Below are 18,000 nucleotides of genomic sequence, written 5' to 3'. Positions count from 1 at the left end.
CTTAGAAGGGTAGCTCGCCATCTGCATATAGGACCTGGCCTGTGTAAAACAGGTCCAACAATTAACATTGTATTAAACATAACATTGACTTTCACCAGTCAGTAAGTTGACAATACTTAAACATTCTTACAGTTTCCACATGTACATGATTAACTTAATTAAAAAAAGACTGTGCTAAATGACCACAATAACACAGGGACAAGTGTAGTCAGCGCTACAACCCACACTGTCTCAAAGCACCAGCTCAGAGCTAGGCTAACACGCTAGGTCCGAGTTGACAAACAACAACAACAATTGACTCACCAGTCTTGGTCGATTGTGCATTACGGTTTGCAGACGGTTTGTATGCGGTAAAAGAGGCATCTAAAAGGATTAAGAAGTGAACCAGTCAATTACGATAATAAAAAGTACAGAGTACATTAAGAGGAATTGTTTAACTACCTGTAGCTCCCGTCGAACTGACTCACCGCAGTGCTCTGAGCAGGGCGCAGCCATTTTTAAAACAGAGACGCGGAAATCACGCGGCATCTCGCGGAGCCGCGTTAAACCCTCGCGATAGTTTAAAAATCTCGCGATAGTTCGGACGGTAAAAACAGGTGATTAAAATACAAAACCCCATAAAATGACCTGGGTTACACCCTCCCCCCTTTAGTTCATGCACGTCCCGTTGCATGGGTCTAATAAAGTCTGCTCTTTTGGAGCAATATCTGTTACAGGGACATGGCGGAGTGCCTCTATATATGCACTAGATATTTTGTGCAATAGAGTCTGAACAACTGAAAGTAATGGGTTACCTAACGCTGAATACTTAAAGCGGTTAGGTGATCTGCGTTCCCTAGTGGATCGCCTGAGTACTGTTTCGGATTCAGGTGAATTATGAGGTGTGGCACCAGACCTAAGACTGCTACGATCCCTGGATGACTCAGATTGGACAACCCCAGGGTCTTCAGCCTCAGATTCGTATGACAGCTCATCTTCAGGTAAGTGTTCAACATGTACTTCAGGGATTATTTCCTCTTCCTCAGTTGACTCTGCTGGTTCTGGTAGGTCTGGTTCAGGATCTTCTTCCACAGGCAATTCCACTGGTATCCCCTCTCCAGATGTAGATGAATCACTTGAAAGCAACAAATCCTCGTCAGGTAAGTGTTGTTCCACAGGTGGTAATTCTTCTACCTCGGACCCAGGGATTTCAATGGGTGGTGGAAGAATGATTGAGGGTTCAACCATCGGTTCCAATGGTCTCTCATATGCCACACTGAAATTGATGGGAGGTCCATTTTCGGAGACATCTGAATCAGTGTCTTTCTCCTCTTCTTCAACATTCAGCTGTGGTTGAGTCTGACTTCTGGTTTTTGGTCGTTTTGCAGGTGTAACTGTGGGAATGTCCTCTGCTGGTAGGAACCCACATGGAAACAGTAGGTCTCGGTGCAAAGTGCGAGAAGGTCCACCCTGATTTTTGGGCTGCACAGTGTATACTGGTAGATCTCCAGCTCTCTTAACGACTTTGTACACCTGCTGCTCCCATTTATCCTGCAATTTGTTCTTCCCACGTAGACGAACATTTCGGACTAGCACTCGATCTCCAACATCCAGACTGCAAGGCGTGATATGTTGGTCAAACCGGGTTTTGTTCTTTACAGCAGATTTGAGTGCATTTTTGGAAGCAAGTTTGTAACTTTCCTCCAATCGAGTCCGAAGGTCCTTTACATACTGTGAATGGGAATTGGACTGTCCTTCCCGAGCTGGCAATCCAAAAGCTAGGTCAACGGGAAGACGTGGACAACGACCAAACATCAGTTCATAAGGTGTGAATCCTGTGACATCATTCCTTGTGCAATTGTATGCATGTACCAAGGGTTTGACGTATTCCCGCCACTTAGACTTCTGTTTGGTTTCTGATGTACCAAGCATGCCAAGTAGAGTGCGATTGAAGCGTTCAACTGGATTTCCTCTCGGATGGTATGGTGTTGTTCGGCTTTTCTTGATTCCAGCAACTTCACACAGCTCTCTGATCAATTTGGACTCAAAGTCTGGTCCTTGGTCTGAATGTATGCGTTCAGGAATTCCGTAATATACCATAAATTCATTCCAGAGACACTTTGCTACTGTTCTGGCCTTTTGGTTGGAAGTGGGAATAGCAACGGCAAACTTGGTGAAATGATCTGTTAAAACCAAGATGTCCTTGGTGTTGCTACTGTCAGGTTCGAGTGTTAGAAAATCCATACACAAAAGTTCAAGTGGCCGGCTGGTTTGAATGTTAACTAATGGAGCAGCTTTCTCCGCTAGTGTCTTGCGCCTCACACATCGTCCACAACTCTTAATGGTGCGCTCTACATCAGCTGCCATCCTCGGCCAGAAGAAGCGTTGGCGAACCAAATCAAGAGTTCTTTCGATTCCCATGTGTCCCATATCATGGTGTAAGCTCTTTAAAACAACAGGACGAAGATCTGGCGGGAGGACCAACTGTAAGAGGTTTTGGTTCTCTTCCTGTCGCCTCCGGTACAAGATTCCATCTGCCAGTTCCAGTCTTTTCCACTCACGTAGTAGCAAAGGAAGCTCAGGTAACTCGTCACGGGCTGTGGGAGGAATTTTCTCCCCCGTCTCAAGCTGATGAATGGCCTCACGGATAGCGGGGTCAGCTCTTTGCTCTTCTCTTAGCTCTGAGTGGGATAAAGATGGGATCACAGGTAAACCATGACTGTCTTCGTGGAGGTAACTGTCAGGGATGGAATTAACAGACACTGACAAGGATTCAACCAAAGCAACCATGGGTTGAGATGGAGTGGGTTGATGTGCCCTAATTAAACAATTTTGACAGATTGCATCCACGATGTCAGAAGGAATGTCCTGTGTTTCAATGGGTTCACATAGTTTTCTGGTCAGATGGTGAACCAATTCTTCTTCCGTACCGGAAGAACTTTGGGGAACATCTCCATCTGTTCGTCTCGATAAGGTGTCAGCGTCAATGTTTTGTCGACCAGCTCGATACTGTAAATTGAAGGAATAAGTTGACAACGCAGCTAACCATCGGTGACTGGTAGCATCCAACTTAGCGGAGGTAAGTATATATGTGAGTGGATTATTGTCTGTGACAACTGTGAAATTGGCTCCATACAAGTAGTCATGGAATTTCTCAGTTACACTCCATTTCAAAGCTAAGAATTCCAGTTTGTGAGCTGGATATCTCGACTCACTTAATGTCAACCCTCGGCTGGCATAAGCAATGACGCGTAATTGACCTTCTTGTTCTTGGTATAACACCGCTCCCAATCCAGTCATGCTTGCATCTGTGTGTAGGATGTATGGAAGTTTGGGGTTAGCAAAACCAAGAAGAGGTGCTGAAGTTAACTTATCAATGACTGTTTCAAAAGCAGTTTGTTGTGCATCGGTCCAACTCTCTCCAAAAGACTGTTTTGGGTCAAGGTATTTTGTTTTTGTGTTCTTCACCTTGGTAGGTTTGCGTACTGGAGCATAACCACGGGTGAGTTCGTTTAGTGGCTTTGCAATGTTAGCATAACCTTTGATGAATCTCCGGTAGTACCCAGCGAAACCCAGGAATGATCGAAGTTCCTTCAGATTTTGTGGGACTGGCCAGGATTTTAATGTCTTCACTTTTTCAGGATCTGTTTCAACACCTCTCTCAGATACTATATGGCCTAAGTATCGCACAGAGGTTTGGAAAAATTTGCATTTTTCTGGTGATAACTTCAACCCAAATTCTTTCAAGCGAGAAAACACTCGAAGTAGTCGTTTTTCATGTTCTTCCAGAGTGTCAGAGAAGATAATGATGTCATCTAAGAAGACTAGTACTTCTTTGAGATGAAGATCTCCCATACACTTTTCCATCAGTCTCTGAAATGTGCTTGGAGCATTTGTTACTCCTTGCGGCATTCGGTTCCACTCCCAAAACCCAAGTGGAGTGACGAAAGCAGTTTTATGCTTGTCTTCTTCACTCATTTCTATCTGGTAGTATCCAGATTTCAGGTCTAAGACCGTGAACCATTTGGATCCGGTTAATGCAGTGAATGATTCTTCCAGGTTTGGCAGTGCATATGCATCTTTAACCGTTTGTAGGTTCAATTTCCGGTAGTCGATGCATAATCTGATGTCACCATTGCGTTTACGAACTACGACAATGGGTGATGAAAAGGGTGATTCTGACTCTCTGATAACACCAGCTTCTAGTAAGTCACGAAGGTGATTTCGGACTGCCTCAAGATCTTGAGGGTGAATTGGTCGTGCTCTGTGTTTGAAGGGAGTTTTGTCATGCAGTGTGATTCGATGCCTCACTTTGTCTGTGCATCCAAAGTCCAGATCATGGTGCGAGAATACTTCTGGCATGCTGTTCAGTGTCAAAGTAATTTGTTTCTTCCACTCGGATGGAATAGGTGAATCACCAAAGTTGAATTCCAGGGGCTTATGTTCAGGTTTTGAAGAAGTGACTCGTTGAGACAGAATGGTGGGTACTGCACCAATGTCGGCAATGACAGAGAATGGTGGTATGAAAATATTCTGTCCAGACTCATTCTTCATTATTACAGGGATTTTATATGGTAAATGGTTGGGGACTGTAACTAAACAGCTCTGCACACACAACCCTCCCGGCAAGGGTGAAGTAGGTTGCTCCACAACGACCCAGGGAACTTTGAAAGGGGGGCTCGGTTTTGCAGAACCCTCTAGGACAATAGTCTGACCAGCTGGAATGAGGACCAGAGTTTGACTTGTCAGTCTCACCGTTCCAGCACTTCCCCCTTTGCTCTGCCTGTGTCTCAACTGCAAAATCTTCAGAACTGCACGATATCCTGGAGCAGTAGGCTGGTAATCTGAACGTTCACTTTCAAAATACTGTTCATACAAGGGCTCTAGGGTGTTCATTCCAACAAGTACCGATGATGGTCCTTGTGGTCGGTTGTCAAGTACCACTAAAGCAAGTGTCGGTACTTCAAAGGTTGTTCCTAGAAACTCTTCAGAAAACGTGATGGTCAGCTCTACATACCCCAAGTATGGCACAGTCTGTCCTGCTGCACCTTCCACCTCTACTAGGTCGTGCAGTGGTTTCACAGGTTGATCACTCAGTCTCTGGTTGTAGAAAGAAATGGGAATGGTTGTGACTTGTGAACCTGTGTCTAAAAGGCAGCTGCAGGTGTGTCCATTTACTTCTATTTCTGCTGAACATTTTGATCCAATTAATCCCTGTGGTATAGTTGTTCTTTCCCCTTCTTTGGATGTAAATGTTGCACAGCCAACAGGTTTCTCTTTCCTGGGACAGGTTTGTTTCCCTCTGGTTCCAGTTTGTCCCACGACAGGAACCGAGTTCAGTTTAAAGGATTATTGTGGGATGAAGAGTTCTGGTTCTTCGCAAACTGTCTTTTCTTTCGACTAACTAGAGCAGGATCTGGTTTGTTGTCACATTGTGGCCTAATGTGACCATCCTCACCACACCGAAAACAATATCCTGGTCTAAGTTGTCGAGATGGGGTGACTTTCTCTCTTCCAAACTGTTTCCTTGGAGTTGAAGGTTTGTGATGAGCAGTGACCTGTGGCTGGTTGGCTGTTGTTGTTAGCTTAGCTAACTGTCGCTGCACATCTGCCAGTTGTTCGGCTAGCTGCTGGGTAACACGGGTGAGAGCAGCAATGGCGTTTCCCTCCTCCTTGTTCATGTAAACTGAATGAACATGTGTGCTGGGTTTCTGTTTAACGGACCCGAAATGCTGTTTCTTCCGGAGTGCTTTGGCTGCTTCTCTGTCCTCCTCTGTCCGTAGAAGAAGAAGTAATTCAGAAAAAGTGGGTGGTTGTAGTTTCTTTTGCTTGAGTTGTAGTTCAGCAATCAGTGTGTCGTCCCAGCACCCTCTGCAGAATTGATTCAGTAGGTGCCGGTTCAGATCGTTCTCTAACACTCCCCCTCTTTTCACAGCCAGATTCAGAGCTACTTGAAGCCGTTGCAGGTAAGTAGATGCTTTTTCCCCAGCATCCTGGTAAGTGTCCATAAACTTTGCAAACAGCTCATCACCATCTTGGACTGTTCCGTAAGCAGACTCTAATGTGTTTAAATACACAGCTGGCAGCATATCTGGGCCCAACTGCTTGACCAAGTCTGCTGCTGGAGGTAACAAGCTTTCCACAATTCTGCTGGATCGCTGCAGATCAGACACAGATGGATCGCGTAATAATAAGCTCAACATCGGATTTCCATGTTTCATAGTCTGCTTCTTGTGTTGGTCTCGGCAATCGGCCTGAAAAAACTTTCAGCCTTCGCTTTTCCTCCTTTTTCACAATGTGCTCCACTACTAAGCGCTGAATTTCTGGTGGATTTATATCAACATTTCTGATCGATTGTCTCACCTCTGCGTGTGTTGTATTTGTCCCGGCAGCAGGTGGCTCACTTCCTGATCTGGAATCCGTGGTATTAGGAGCAGGCACGGTGGTAGCAGGTGGTACTGTCAGTGATCTCCTCAGTGATGGCTTTGACTGTGACACTGAAGCTTCCATGTCCTCCGGTGGCTCTTTCACTTGAGCTGGCTGAAGCTCCGCAACAGAAAGTCCAATCTGAGTCATCATTGCCGTTAGCACCTCTGTATACTCTCTTCCAGACAGTTTAGCTACATTCTGTAGTTCAGACAAATACGCATTGGTTTTCTTCTTGGCGACATACGCGGCATAAACGGTTGATAGTTCTGAGATGAAGAACGTTACTTCCTTATCGACTGAAGTCAATGTGTATGGTAATATCGGCTGCAGTTCAACTATAGCTGCGCAACTGTTGAATTCAACAACTAGTGCCTCATCAAACTCTGAGGTTGAATCTGAAATTATTTCAGTCTTATTAATCGACCCATACCGTTTAAGAAAATTAATCACTTCCTCATCAATCACTGTTCCTGTTATGCCTTCGACCAAGACTGAATTAGGTACCTTAATGCCTAATTTTTGAAATTCATCCATATTGGAAAGGATGAACAAAATGAAAGAAAATAAATCAATATATCAATGAACCAACGGTGAATTAAACAAATATAATGTTCCTCCTGGCTAGCTCGCCAAAATTTATGTAACCAATATGATGTAGATGTTATTGTTTTACATATAGTTACTGGGCTCAGAAGATCTAATAGCTCGGCTCAGGGAGGAACGTGGATTTGTTTAAAACACCACAGGAAACACAAGTATGCTGGAAATATAATATATTGTAACAGAAGGGAAAAGAAATACTATTTACAGTGAGTCATATTTACAAGAAGATTCTAGAATTTGATGTTGCTTAAGCAGTGCTCCATCATGATGTCAGTTTCAAGTCCAAGCAGGACTTTCATTCCATTTAAATGTTCTTAATTCCGATGAACTGTGTTTATAAAACTGTCCTCTTGGTCTCAGATTTCCCAGTTGGCAAAAGAGTGTACGGAACAGTTCATGGGTTAGCTCAATCAGTTCTTTCTCAGGTGTCCGTGTAGGTCAGTGAGGTAAAACCAGGCTACAATGCTTCCTACCGCTCTGGAGGAAGTATTCAGGGTTTCAGGTTCTTAGAAGGGTAGCTCGCCATCTGCATATAGGACCTGGCCTGTGTAAAACAGGTCCAACAATTAACATTGTATTAAACATAACATTGACTTTCACCAGTCAGTAAGTTGACAATACTTAAACATTCTTACAGTTTCCACATGTACATGATTAACTTAATTAAAAAAAGACTGTGCTAAATGACCACAATAACACAGGGACAAGTGTAGTCAGCGCTACAACCCACACTGTCTCAAAGCACCAGCTCAGAGCTAGGCTAACACGCTAGGTCCGAGTTGACAAACAACAACAACAATTGACTCACCAGTCTTGGTCGATTGTGCATTACGGTTTGCAGACGGTTTGTATGCGGTAAAAGAGGCATCTAAAAGGATTAAGAAGTGAACCAGTCAATTACGATAATAAAAAGTACAGAGTACATTAAGAGGAATTGTTTAACTACCTGTAGCTCCCGTCGAACTGACTCACCGCAGTGCTCTGAGCAGGGCGCAGCCATTTTTAAAACAGAGACGCGGAAATCACGCGGCATCTCGCGGAGCCGCGTTAAACCCTCGCGATAGTTTAAAAATCTCGGTAGTATTTGAGGGTTGCAGAACTATATAGATCCATCTTTTTACAACTCAAGAGTGGCCACAGAAGCAGGTGATGTTCAAATGTTCAAATCCTGGATGGCTGCCATCTCAACTGTGGACGTATTGGAAGAGCAGTCCTGCAGTTGTTTTCAGAGATCAGCACAGTCAGCCTGCATAACAGTGCAATCCTTGTCCAGGTGATACTGACTCACCATCTTCTACATGGAGACCTAATCTAGCCCTGTGATAGACTGGTGATCTGTCCAGTGTGTAGCTGGGATAGTGTGACACTGTTCTACAGGACAAAGCGGGTTCAAAAGATGGATGGATGGATGGTTGGATGCTATTTTGCACAATGACCTAGCTGATCAACAGCAGACAAATATAGGCAGTAGCAGGCAACAACCTCCACGCAACAAAGAGGCCATAAGCAGCAATCCCACTGCAAGGACACTTCCCTAAGAGACACTCAGCTCTGTGGCGGTCATCTTCCAGGCTCACTCTGCCATGTTTGAATCGAGCAGTCCCTTACCCTGCTTGTAAGATCGTGCACCCTCCTGTACTCTTGCCACGTTCCGCAATAAACACATGAGAGCGAGAGCAGATACCGGCAAAACTGATTTTTAAAGACTGGTTTCTTCCCTTAAATTTGACTTAATGATAAAGAAATTAAAAAAAAACACACACAAAAAGTTAAAGACCTGCATAACTCGTCTCCTTCTTCCTTAGGCCACAGACTTATCAATCACATAACCGAGGCACAGTTTGTGTCTTTCCAGTGTAGCTCCGACTTTGAGTATTAAACCAAAGTCACCACCTAGCACAGCAACAAAAATGGATACACCCGTGGAAGTGTGATTCAATTTAGATAAAAGCAACTACTACACGCTGTTATCCTGCACTATAACATGTTTTTTTTTTTTTGTTCAACTACAGACCAATAAATGTAACCTTGCAAGTGCCCTTTATATGTCATCACACAAATATGTACACTGTGTTTTACAGTTACAGTTACCTTTGCTGTGGTGTCATCAAAAGCATAGAGTCTGAAGCTTTATCATCCTCACAGCCTTTTCTTTCACTTACCTTTGGATCATCCCAGGCCAAAAAAAGTCCACACAACCTGATTTGTCATTGCAGTGCAGATTTGTTTTGTTTGTGTGTTGTCTGATAAAAAGAAAAGGTGGCTGCTTTATATGGCAATGCCTGCAGAATGTATGAATTCATTCATGATGATACTCTTGTCTTGGCTGTATAATGCATTCAGTGGCGTGCAATGAGAAGGTGAAGGTTACTGTTCGCCAGTGGGAGAAAGCACTTTATCAACATGGCATTTAGATTTGCTGTTGAGCCATGCACAGACGGGTGTACTTCATGTTGATCAGAGACGCTTCGGTATTAAAGGTGTACTGTTTGCGGGCACAATTGCACTGATGCATGCTCATATAGTATAAATGTGTTATTCTGCTGCTACACAAATAAACAGGACGAGTATGAATGAATTGGATTTCCATATGGTCTAGTGGTTAGGTTTCTGAGTTTAACTCCTGATGTACCAGGTGTGTGTTGGTTATTAAGCTGGAGTTTAGTGGTTGAGCTGCCCTGTGTAGGTTTTGAATTGGTCAGTATGTGTCAATGAATATTGTTGTCATTCATTTACCTGACATAAACTGGGGTGTCTTATATGATCCTAAGAAGAAGCCAGATGAAGCAAACACAGCTAGTGGAGTTGTTAAAGAGATTATTGTTGCAAGTTTTATATGCTGTATATGCTTAGCACAACAAATGTTCCACTACTGTTATAACTTTAATTTTAATGCCTGTGATCAGCTGTTTTTACTAGCAACAAGCTAAGTGCATTGCACAACAGGTGTTGAAGTACTGCTTTTTTGGGAGGAACCACACAAGCTCTTTCCCAGTCCTTCTTTTCAGTGGAAAAGCATCACAAGCCCAATATATAAGATACTTTGTACACTAGCTTCTAACTTTGTAACAAATAAAGGCTTCAGTTATAAAAGTAGCTCCTGCACTTTTTTATTGCTTTTCAAGTGCAGGGGTTTATATTACTGACAACCCACTTAGCAGCACCTAAGTGCGGTGTGCTGATTGACAGGATGTATTGCTGCACTGTCAAGGCCGCGCTGAGCACCATGCTTTTACCGCCCATTGATCGGGGAGGATACAGCAAAGACCAATAAAGACTGCCTGTCACTGTATTTACATTCTGACCAACACACAGTGACATTTAGCTCTCTACCTTTAGTCATCCTCTGAAATTGTTATACAATTTCCTGTGTGTGTGTGTAATCCAGCATTTAGTGTTGCAATTGAGCAAACAGCTGCCACATAGCATGCTCAAACATGTGGCTTCTCTCCATGGAGGTGAAAAAGAACTAAAGCAATGCTATGTGACATTTTCATGTAATACAAAAGTAATTAAAAAATCACCTCTCCACCCATTCACAATCCATCAGGACAAAGTATTATTAGCTGTTTTAGCTCTTTTCACTCTAATTGAGAAACCCCCTCAAATCAGTATCTTCACCATCCACTCCAATCAGACCATGTAAAACAAAGCCTGTACAGATTTAGAGCCGTGTCAACATGTTGGAGAGGTGTGGCTGCAAAATAATATCCGTAGACAGCAACCTGCTTGACATGGACTATCATTATTATGTAGCATTACAGGCCATCGAGAGCTTAAAACACCCATTGTGTAAATGTGGCTCTGACTGTGACAGAGCACAGGCATGGTTAGCAGTGACAGAACATGATGCACAGATAAACTGCAAACAGCATACAGTGTAGCATGTAGTGGAGGTTAAATAAATGACATGATATTACTTTATTACAAGGTCGTGTTAAAAACTCAGTCTGACCCACTGATTGAAAAAAATACATTTACCTATAAAGGAATACATTTTGCTTACAACTAATAGAAGTAGTGCCATGCACTACAACAATGCTGCTCCCTTTTACATTAATAGCATAATTATGCTTGCAAGCTGTAGCTTCATTTAGCTAATAAAAGCTGCAACAGATGTCACTTCAGCATGTCAGTTCTCCTCTTTCACTCAGTGCAGGCTCACTGTGCTGCACTCTAATCCTTGATAGATACTGAGAGGCCTTCACTTTACAATGTGTGATGACAGCATGTGCCTTAGGACAGGTGGCCATTCAGGAATTCATAGATTAGCTTTGGCCTTGTTGCCATCTTTGACACACTGATCCACTCAAGGTAGCCAAGTAGCCATAGTTTCCTGAACACACACACATCCACACCAATGTGTAGACCACAAAGTGAAAAATGTCTTCTTTCCCCTTATTTGTCATTGAAATAGACTATCCTCAAAAAGAGGTCTAGGCTTACAGGTTCTGTAATTAATTGTGATCAATTAATTCCACTTATTCATCAGTTTAGTGCGGCCTATAAATAAAACAATCCTGACTGCCTTTCAAAGAAGTTTTCTTTTTTGCAGATGCCTTCCGGGAAACTTTTCAGTATTAATGTGCTGGCAGTGTTCCATGTTAGCCGCATACTAACACAAAATGACTCTGTAATAGGATTTTATGCCCATGGGGGCAATAAAGTCTAATGAGGAACAACAGTCCTTGAAAACAAAAATGATCATTTGCTAACAACGTTAAAAACTGTAAGTGCAAGCTTGTCCTGTGTTACTGTGGGTGGGGGGTACAGCAGAGAGTGTGTGTCACCACTTTTAAATCAAAGAGAAAATTTAACAACCGTCACAATGAGACTAACCTGAGACGACGCACATTTCCTGACACTCTTCCAAGGTCCCGAAATTGTTGGCGTTTCCTCTGCAGCCTCCGTATTCAAACATCTGACAGGCTCCTGTGTTGACGTTGAAGAAGTATCTGTCCATAATGGCCTTGCACGGTCCTGGGTCATCCTTCAGGGCGCATAACTCATTGAAAATGAAGAGCTCAGGTTGTGCTCCATGTGCTGAGGGTGAGAGAGGAAGACGAGGCTTAATGTTTTTTTTGTGGCACTCAGTGAAAAGGATTTTTTTTTTGTGGGGAGTGGGGAGAAAATAGGTCACAGCATCAAACCCTATAACCTCAGGCTTTGAGATAAGGTAAAGATGCATGCCAGTATAATTTTGATTGTGAATGGTTTGGCAGCTTAACTACTTTTATACCCTGGGTATGATTTTCTACAAAGATAGAGAGTAAATGTTAAAAAGTCATACATGTTACATTATTTGTTCATTTTTATGACACAACTATTAAAGCTCCTAGTGTGGACACATGCCTTTAGGTGTTTTTTTTAACCATTGGGGAGCATATAAACCCCCCACAGTACTTAAAAAGTAGATCCGGGCAGGTGGCAGCTGGAGAGAGGAGACTGAGCGAAAGCAGGGAAAATTTCACAGCATGCAGCGGCACACAGAAATAGTCTGCACAGCAGCGAGCCCGCCTATTTATTGCTGCATCATCAATGGAGTAGGAGAAGTCACACTTTTTCCTAACAATGGAGCACTACACAGAGACAGTCTATGATGTCATTATCATTCACAAAGGATGTTTCTGTCAGTTCCAGGAAAAGAAACTGACGTGACGCCCCCTATCCACTCTTAAATCACCATCTCAGTGTGCTGCTGGGAAACGGCTTTCACTGCCCTCATCCATGCTGCTTCTAGGTCAACTCTCTTTTTTTGTGGTTGCCCGCAGAACTACACAGTTACTTCAGCCCTGCTGAGATCTCTGTCCTATCACGGCTGTCTGTCCATAGGGGCTTTCAGATGGTCAAAGCCTGAGTGACAGCGTTTGAAAGCGTCTATCTGCATTCTGCACATGCTCTTATACTGAATAACTTTGATGTAATCTTGTCTTTTTTTTCCCCAGACATTTTTTGCCATTTTGCTATGGAACATCAGCAGAAAAATGCTGCATAGTTAGAGGTAAATAAAGACAATATTTGAGGTCCAATTGCCTGCCACTCACTGCCACTCCAAAGTGAATTTGTGGCAAAGAAAAAAACGGCATGCCAGAAAATCTCAGGCACTCTAGGACAATCTCCAGGGGGATAGGTGAGGAGGATGTGTCTCAGCCTGCTTTACCCTAACAAGCATCGGTGACAGGCATGAGCAGGGATTTGGTCACAGTGGTGAAAAGTTTGTCTGAGACAGGAAAATGGCAGAACAGATTTAGTTGTCTGTGATTGGCACATAGTAATCAGCTTGAATAGAATGTCAATCTGTTTGCACAACTGCAATTTCTTTAGCTGATCTACTGCATACCTTTGTTCAGACCATAATGTACATACATTAATTTATTTATCTGACTTAATGTAAAAGTTATCAGCCAATTAAGAGGCTGTGTTATTATATTGCCACCCAGTACCCAGTTTACTCTCCAGTAAAACTTAAACCATATCTGCTGGGGCAATTTTAAAAACACAAGTATAACATGAACAGTGGTGCCACAGAGGATTTACACCCTAGTATCTTAATGTAAAGTCTACGATTTGTATTACATAAAACTGCCGCCATACAAATGGGCATAAGGATACAGAGCCTGTGAGTGACTTAAACATGTGTAGTTGTCATGCATTTTGCTTGTTATGAAAGGACACCCACCCCTAAAGCTGCATGGCATTATAATACATGTAAATCTGACAGATCTCAACATATTGGACCCAATGTAGGCTTCGCACATGATACACATTTAACACTCATCAGGTTTCACTGCAGCTTTAGGCCTCGGTTGCCATGGTTACTTCTGCTACAATAGGATTTGCTGTGTCAGGTTTTCAGCCTGAGCCAGGGCTTTTGTTTTGTATTTTTATTGTGTTTGTATTATTTCCTGTTTTATTTTGAAATCAATGATCTCCCTTTTCATTTCAGGTGTCTTGCCTTCCTACCTCCTGGTGATTACCTGCTTCTCCTTAACGTGTCTCACCTGTGCCTCATTGTCTCTCCCTTCCCTCTGTATATCATGTGCGTCTTCCCCTCAATCAGTGCCTCTTGCAAATTGTTCCAAGCCTTACCAGCCTTCTGGATCTCTTGTAATTCTTAGAAATCTGTGTATGACCTTTTGAGTGTGTTTTTGACCTACGCCTGTAATAAAAGACTGTGCTTTTGCCAACCTCACTGCCTGCTGTCTGCCATCTTAGCTCTGCACCTGACATGCTCTCTAAAATGCATGATAGCGTCTATTCCTGCTGGCCTTCCATTGAACTGTTCACATTGAAAACTGTCGCCAAAATACCACCTATGGTTTTATCTACATGATTATTTTATAATTATTTTATCATTTATGCTGCTCTGTGTATATGTGTGTGTCAGAACTTAATAAGAATGTGACATACATGTGTTTACAATTATTGGCCCTCAGTCTTTTGCTTTATTCTAAATCTGTAAAATATCCCAAACGTTATCAACGTTATCACGTTAAAAACTTGTAGTCACAAACTGCATTTTAACACGTTTCCTCACTTCAACATCATTGTAATCTTTATCATCATTTATCTTTCTGATGTGGCTGGAAAGCTTGAAAAACAAGTTAAAGTTTCCTTTCCTGTACAGTTCCATCCAAACATGCTCTAATAGGAGCCACCCCGCCTCTCTCCTATCAGCACTGCAGTCAACAAACAGTCCCTCTGCCAAGCAAGGTAATGAGGGCAGCAGCTCTCCACTTCAACCTGCCCTCTTCTTTTACCTGTCCAATTCCAACTTATAACCAGGCACTGGGGGACACCAATCAAATACTCCCAATCTGCTTCCTTCCACCAGACCTGTGCTATTGCTTTTGCGGTGTGTTGAGGGCAGCGGGGGCTTCCCTGCAGAGGCTTGTGGTGTTTTTTATTTACGTTCTTCTTGTCGTGGCTGATAACCAGTGGCAGGCTGGGTCATCCAGCAGGGGAGAAATTACATATGTGGGTCTCTGTCTGCTACCCAGCACATTTTTTTGGCTAAATAAGCGTGCCTTATTGGTGAGCAGCGGTGAACAGACTTTGCAGAGAGAGAGTAATGGCAAATTGAAATAGTTTTTTCTCATCTTTGTTACTGAATGCCTCCAGCTACCATGGCTGCTACAAAGCAAGGGAAAAATGGTGCAGACTGGTCTTTGTGAAAAACAGTTTCTTGTAAATAAGAATGTTCAATGAGTGAGGATTTGTCCACCCAGGATAGTTCTTCATATTGATTTCCATTCTTCCTGTCTGAGGCAAACCAAAGTACAATGAACACTGTGCTTCATTCATTCCTGTCCACCATCCATACAGACCTATTCTGTGGCAGGCTAAAGACACATAACAGAAGACAATGTTGCGAATCAAACTGAAAGATTTTCTCTGCATGGAAACAGACAAAAGGAGACCCACATGGACACCAGGCCCAGTCCCATTCCAGTGTGGTAAGGATAGAAGCCCCACAAATGTAAGTATTGTCATTAGTATAATGTTACTTCTTCTTTCTTAAATATTTAACTTAATAATGAATGTGTGTATGTAGTGAATGTGTAAGTGTGTAGTGAATTCAATTAACGTGGTATTTAGAGGCCATATTATGCATGTTTTTGTGCAGTAATTTCTTTCAGCTATGAGGATTAATGACAATTTTTCAATGGCCGCCTGTTGGATTGGTTGATGGTGAAAAGCCTTGTCTGTTCATAAATCACCTTGAACAACTACATTAAAAGAGTCATGTTACAAACCGTCATTGTTTACATACACATATATATATATATATATGATGTATGCATACACATCCTTCATTTCAAATAGTGTGAACACTGCTTAGTCACTGATGGATGGAAGGACAGAGCCTCATTAGAAAATTGTAACATATCACTCAAACCCAAGCTGGCGGCTATCCCAGCTCAATGGGCAAGAGGCTGGGTACACCCTGGACAAGTCACCAGTCTATCATAGGGCTAGCCAATTCAGATTCCCTGGTTAACCAACCATTACTGTCTTTGGGATTTTGGAGGGAGGTAGAGTACCTTGAAAGGTAGATTACAGATTACAGACCTAGATTACAATCTCTATGTACTCTAAAGATTGTGATTGCTGATCTTAACCAACAGCAAAATAAAAGAGGCACAGCCTGTTTCCATTAACAAGCAGACCTTTGGGAAAATAGCTTTTTTCACATAAGAAGGAGGAAGAGACCTCCTGTTGAATAAAGTCTATTTTTCATGGCATTAGTTCCATCAATACAGCTGGAGTACCATCAGGAATTCAAACTCCTCATTTTCCTCCAAAAATTGTCAAACGAAACACTTTCTTCAGAATTATGTTATTAAAATGTTGCAACCTCGCCTTTATAAGAAGGCTTTTAATGTTAAAAAAAATATCAGTGCAATAAAGTTTAATCAGGACTTAAATTAACTAAAGCCTGAAACATCAATTTTTCTTAAGAAGGAGACACTCACAGCACCAAAATGTGAGTTTGACAGAACTGGTGCGACTTTTTTAAGTGTAATAAAATTTATTAATCTTTTTAAGTGTTCTGGGTTAATAAAAACAACAACAACAACATACAGGCTATAAATGCAAACAGAACTAATCCAACCAAAGCTCCAGATCTGTCATCAGGAATCCTCCATATTGTTGCGTAGAGGGTAGGTAAATATAGTCCTGTTCACAAAATGCATCAGTGAAATCCTTGGAAGTCAACCAACAATTCAGCCTGGTGCTTGAAATATGGATGCTGCTGAATAGAGAAGCAGCCTTCAGATGAATCACATTTCCATTGGCAGCTCCACTCATGAGCATTACCGACAGGTTCAGCCTGGCCAAGATCTGCACATTTTTGGATAAAGATCTGAGTTGCTCAACATGCGCATGGTGCCAAGCCCACCGATGTAATTCCCAATACAGGCAGGGTGAGTCTCTTTGAGGCCCAGTCCCAGCTTGTTTGGTGTAACAGAAGATTATCCTGTATCTTTGGGATTGAATTACCAGCTGTAGAGCAGCCACGAAGAGCAAGAAGTGGCCCATTACCCAATGATTCAGTGAAAGACAGAGCATCAAAGAGCGCTCTGTTATCAGGATGGCAGCTAAGCATGATGTACTAAAAAAAACAGCTGGAGAAAGTGAGACAGATTGAGACAGACTGCAAGGAAATAGAGGAGATGTGCCATGGCCCTGACAGCTCCCACTGGATTTGTTATCTGCAGCCTAAGAGCTGAATGACAGAAAAATAGTGCTTGGACTCATATTGTAATTGGGAAATAGTAAAACATACTGCATATAAAGACTCTATCTCACCAAGGTGACCATGTGAAAATCCTGACAAAGAGACAGAAACCATGAGCGTAGCATTAGATGTGCTTATTGTTTAAGTTTCTTTTTGTTACTCTTGCTTAAGTGTATTTAAAATCGAGGACTTCTGATCCTCTCAGAGAGCAAGGAGAACCCACAAGCATGTTCACATTAAAGGAGCGTGTTGGCATCAGATGACCAATCATCAATTCGTCATTGGCTGCACAGTCTCCTGGCAACAGACCAGCTACTCTTTAAACCTAATAAGGGGCAAAACTGCTTTGGGTGACAAATGGGTAACAATGCCTGCATCCAGCTGTCACACCGCCCACCTGAACTTCACTCAGGCTCCACCTCTTTTCCCATGTTTGGATTTACGTTTCATGGAAGGTTCATCTCTCTTTAGGTTTCTTACCTGTATATCTTGTCCCTAAGAACAGCTGAGACCAGGCTAAAATCAACCATCTTTGTGACACTGAAAATCCCAGGGTAAACCTGAAGTTACCTTGATATACACGGACCCTGCAGGTTTCTGACGCCATTCACATTATTCCCATTAGATAAAATAAAAACAGTGTAAAATAAATCTCACTAAACAGTAAATAAAAACCTTAGATAAATGCACCCTTTTATTGACTAACCTCGGTATATCTCCTTCACTGACTCACTTTTCTAATTAGT

General features: G+C 42.4%; 1 protein-coding gene across 2 annotated transcripts in view; it reads right to left on the bottom strand.

The window, feature by feature from the left end:
• Positions 1-18,000, bottom strand: part of tfpia (tissue factor pathway inhibitor a) — a 47,616-nt gene that overhangs the window by 14,076 nt on the left and 15,540 nt on the right. For both annotated transcript variants that reach the window (XM_028393947.1, XM_028393946.1), the window contains exon 2: positions 11,851-12,054. In XM_028393947.1, the coding sequence (XP_028249748.1) occupies positions 11,851-12,054 (204 nt within the window). The remainder of the gene's footprint in view (positions 1-11,850; positions 12,055-18,000) is intronic.

Source organism: Parambassis ranga, chromosome 21 (genome assembly GCF_900634625.1).
Source record: "Parambassis ranga chromosome 21, fParRan2.1, whole genome shotgun sequence".
Lineage (NCBI taxonomy): Eukaryota > Metazoa > Chordata > Actinopteri > Ambassidae > Parambassis > Parambassis ranga.
Note: the sequence above shows the minus strand (reverse complement) of the source record. Positions and strands in the feature narration are given on the sequence as shown.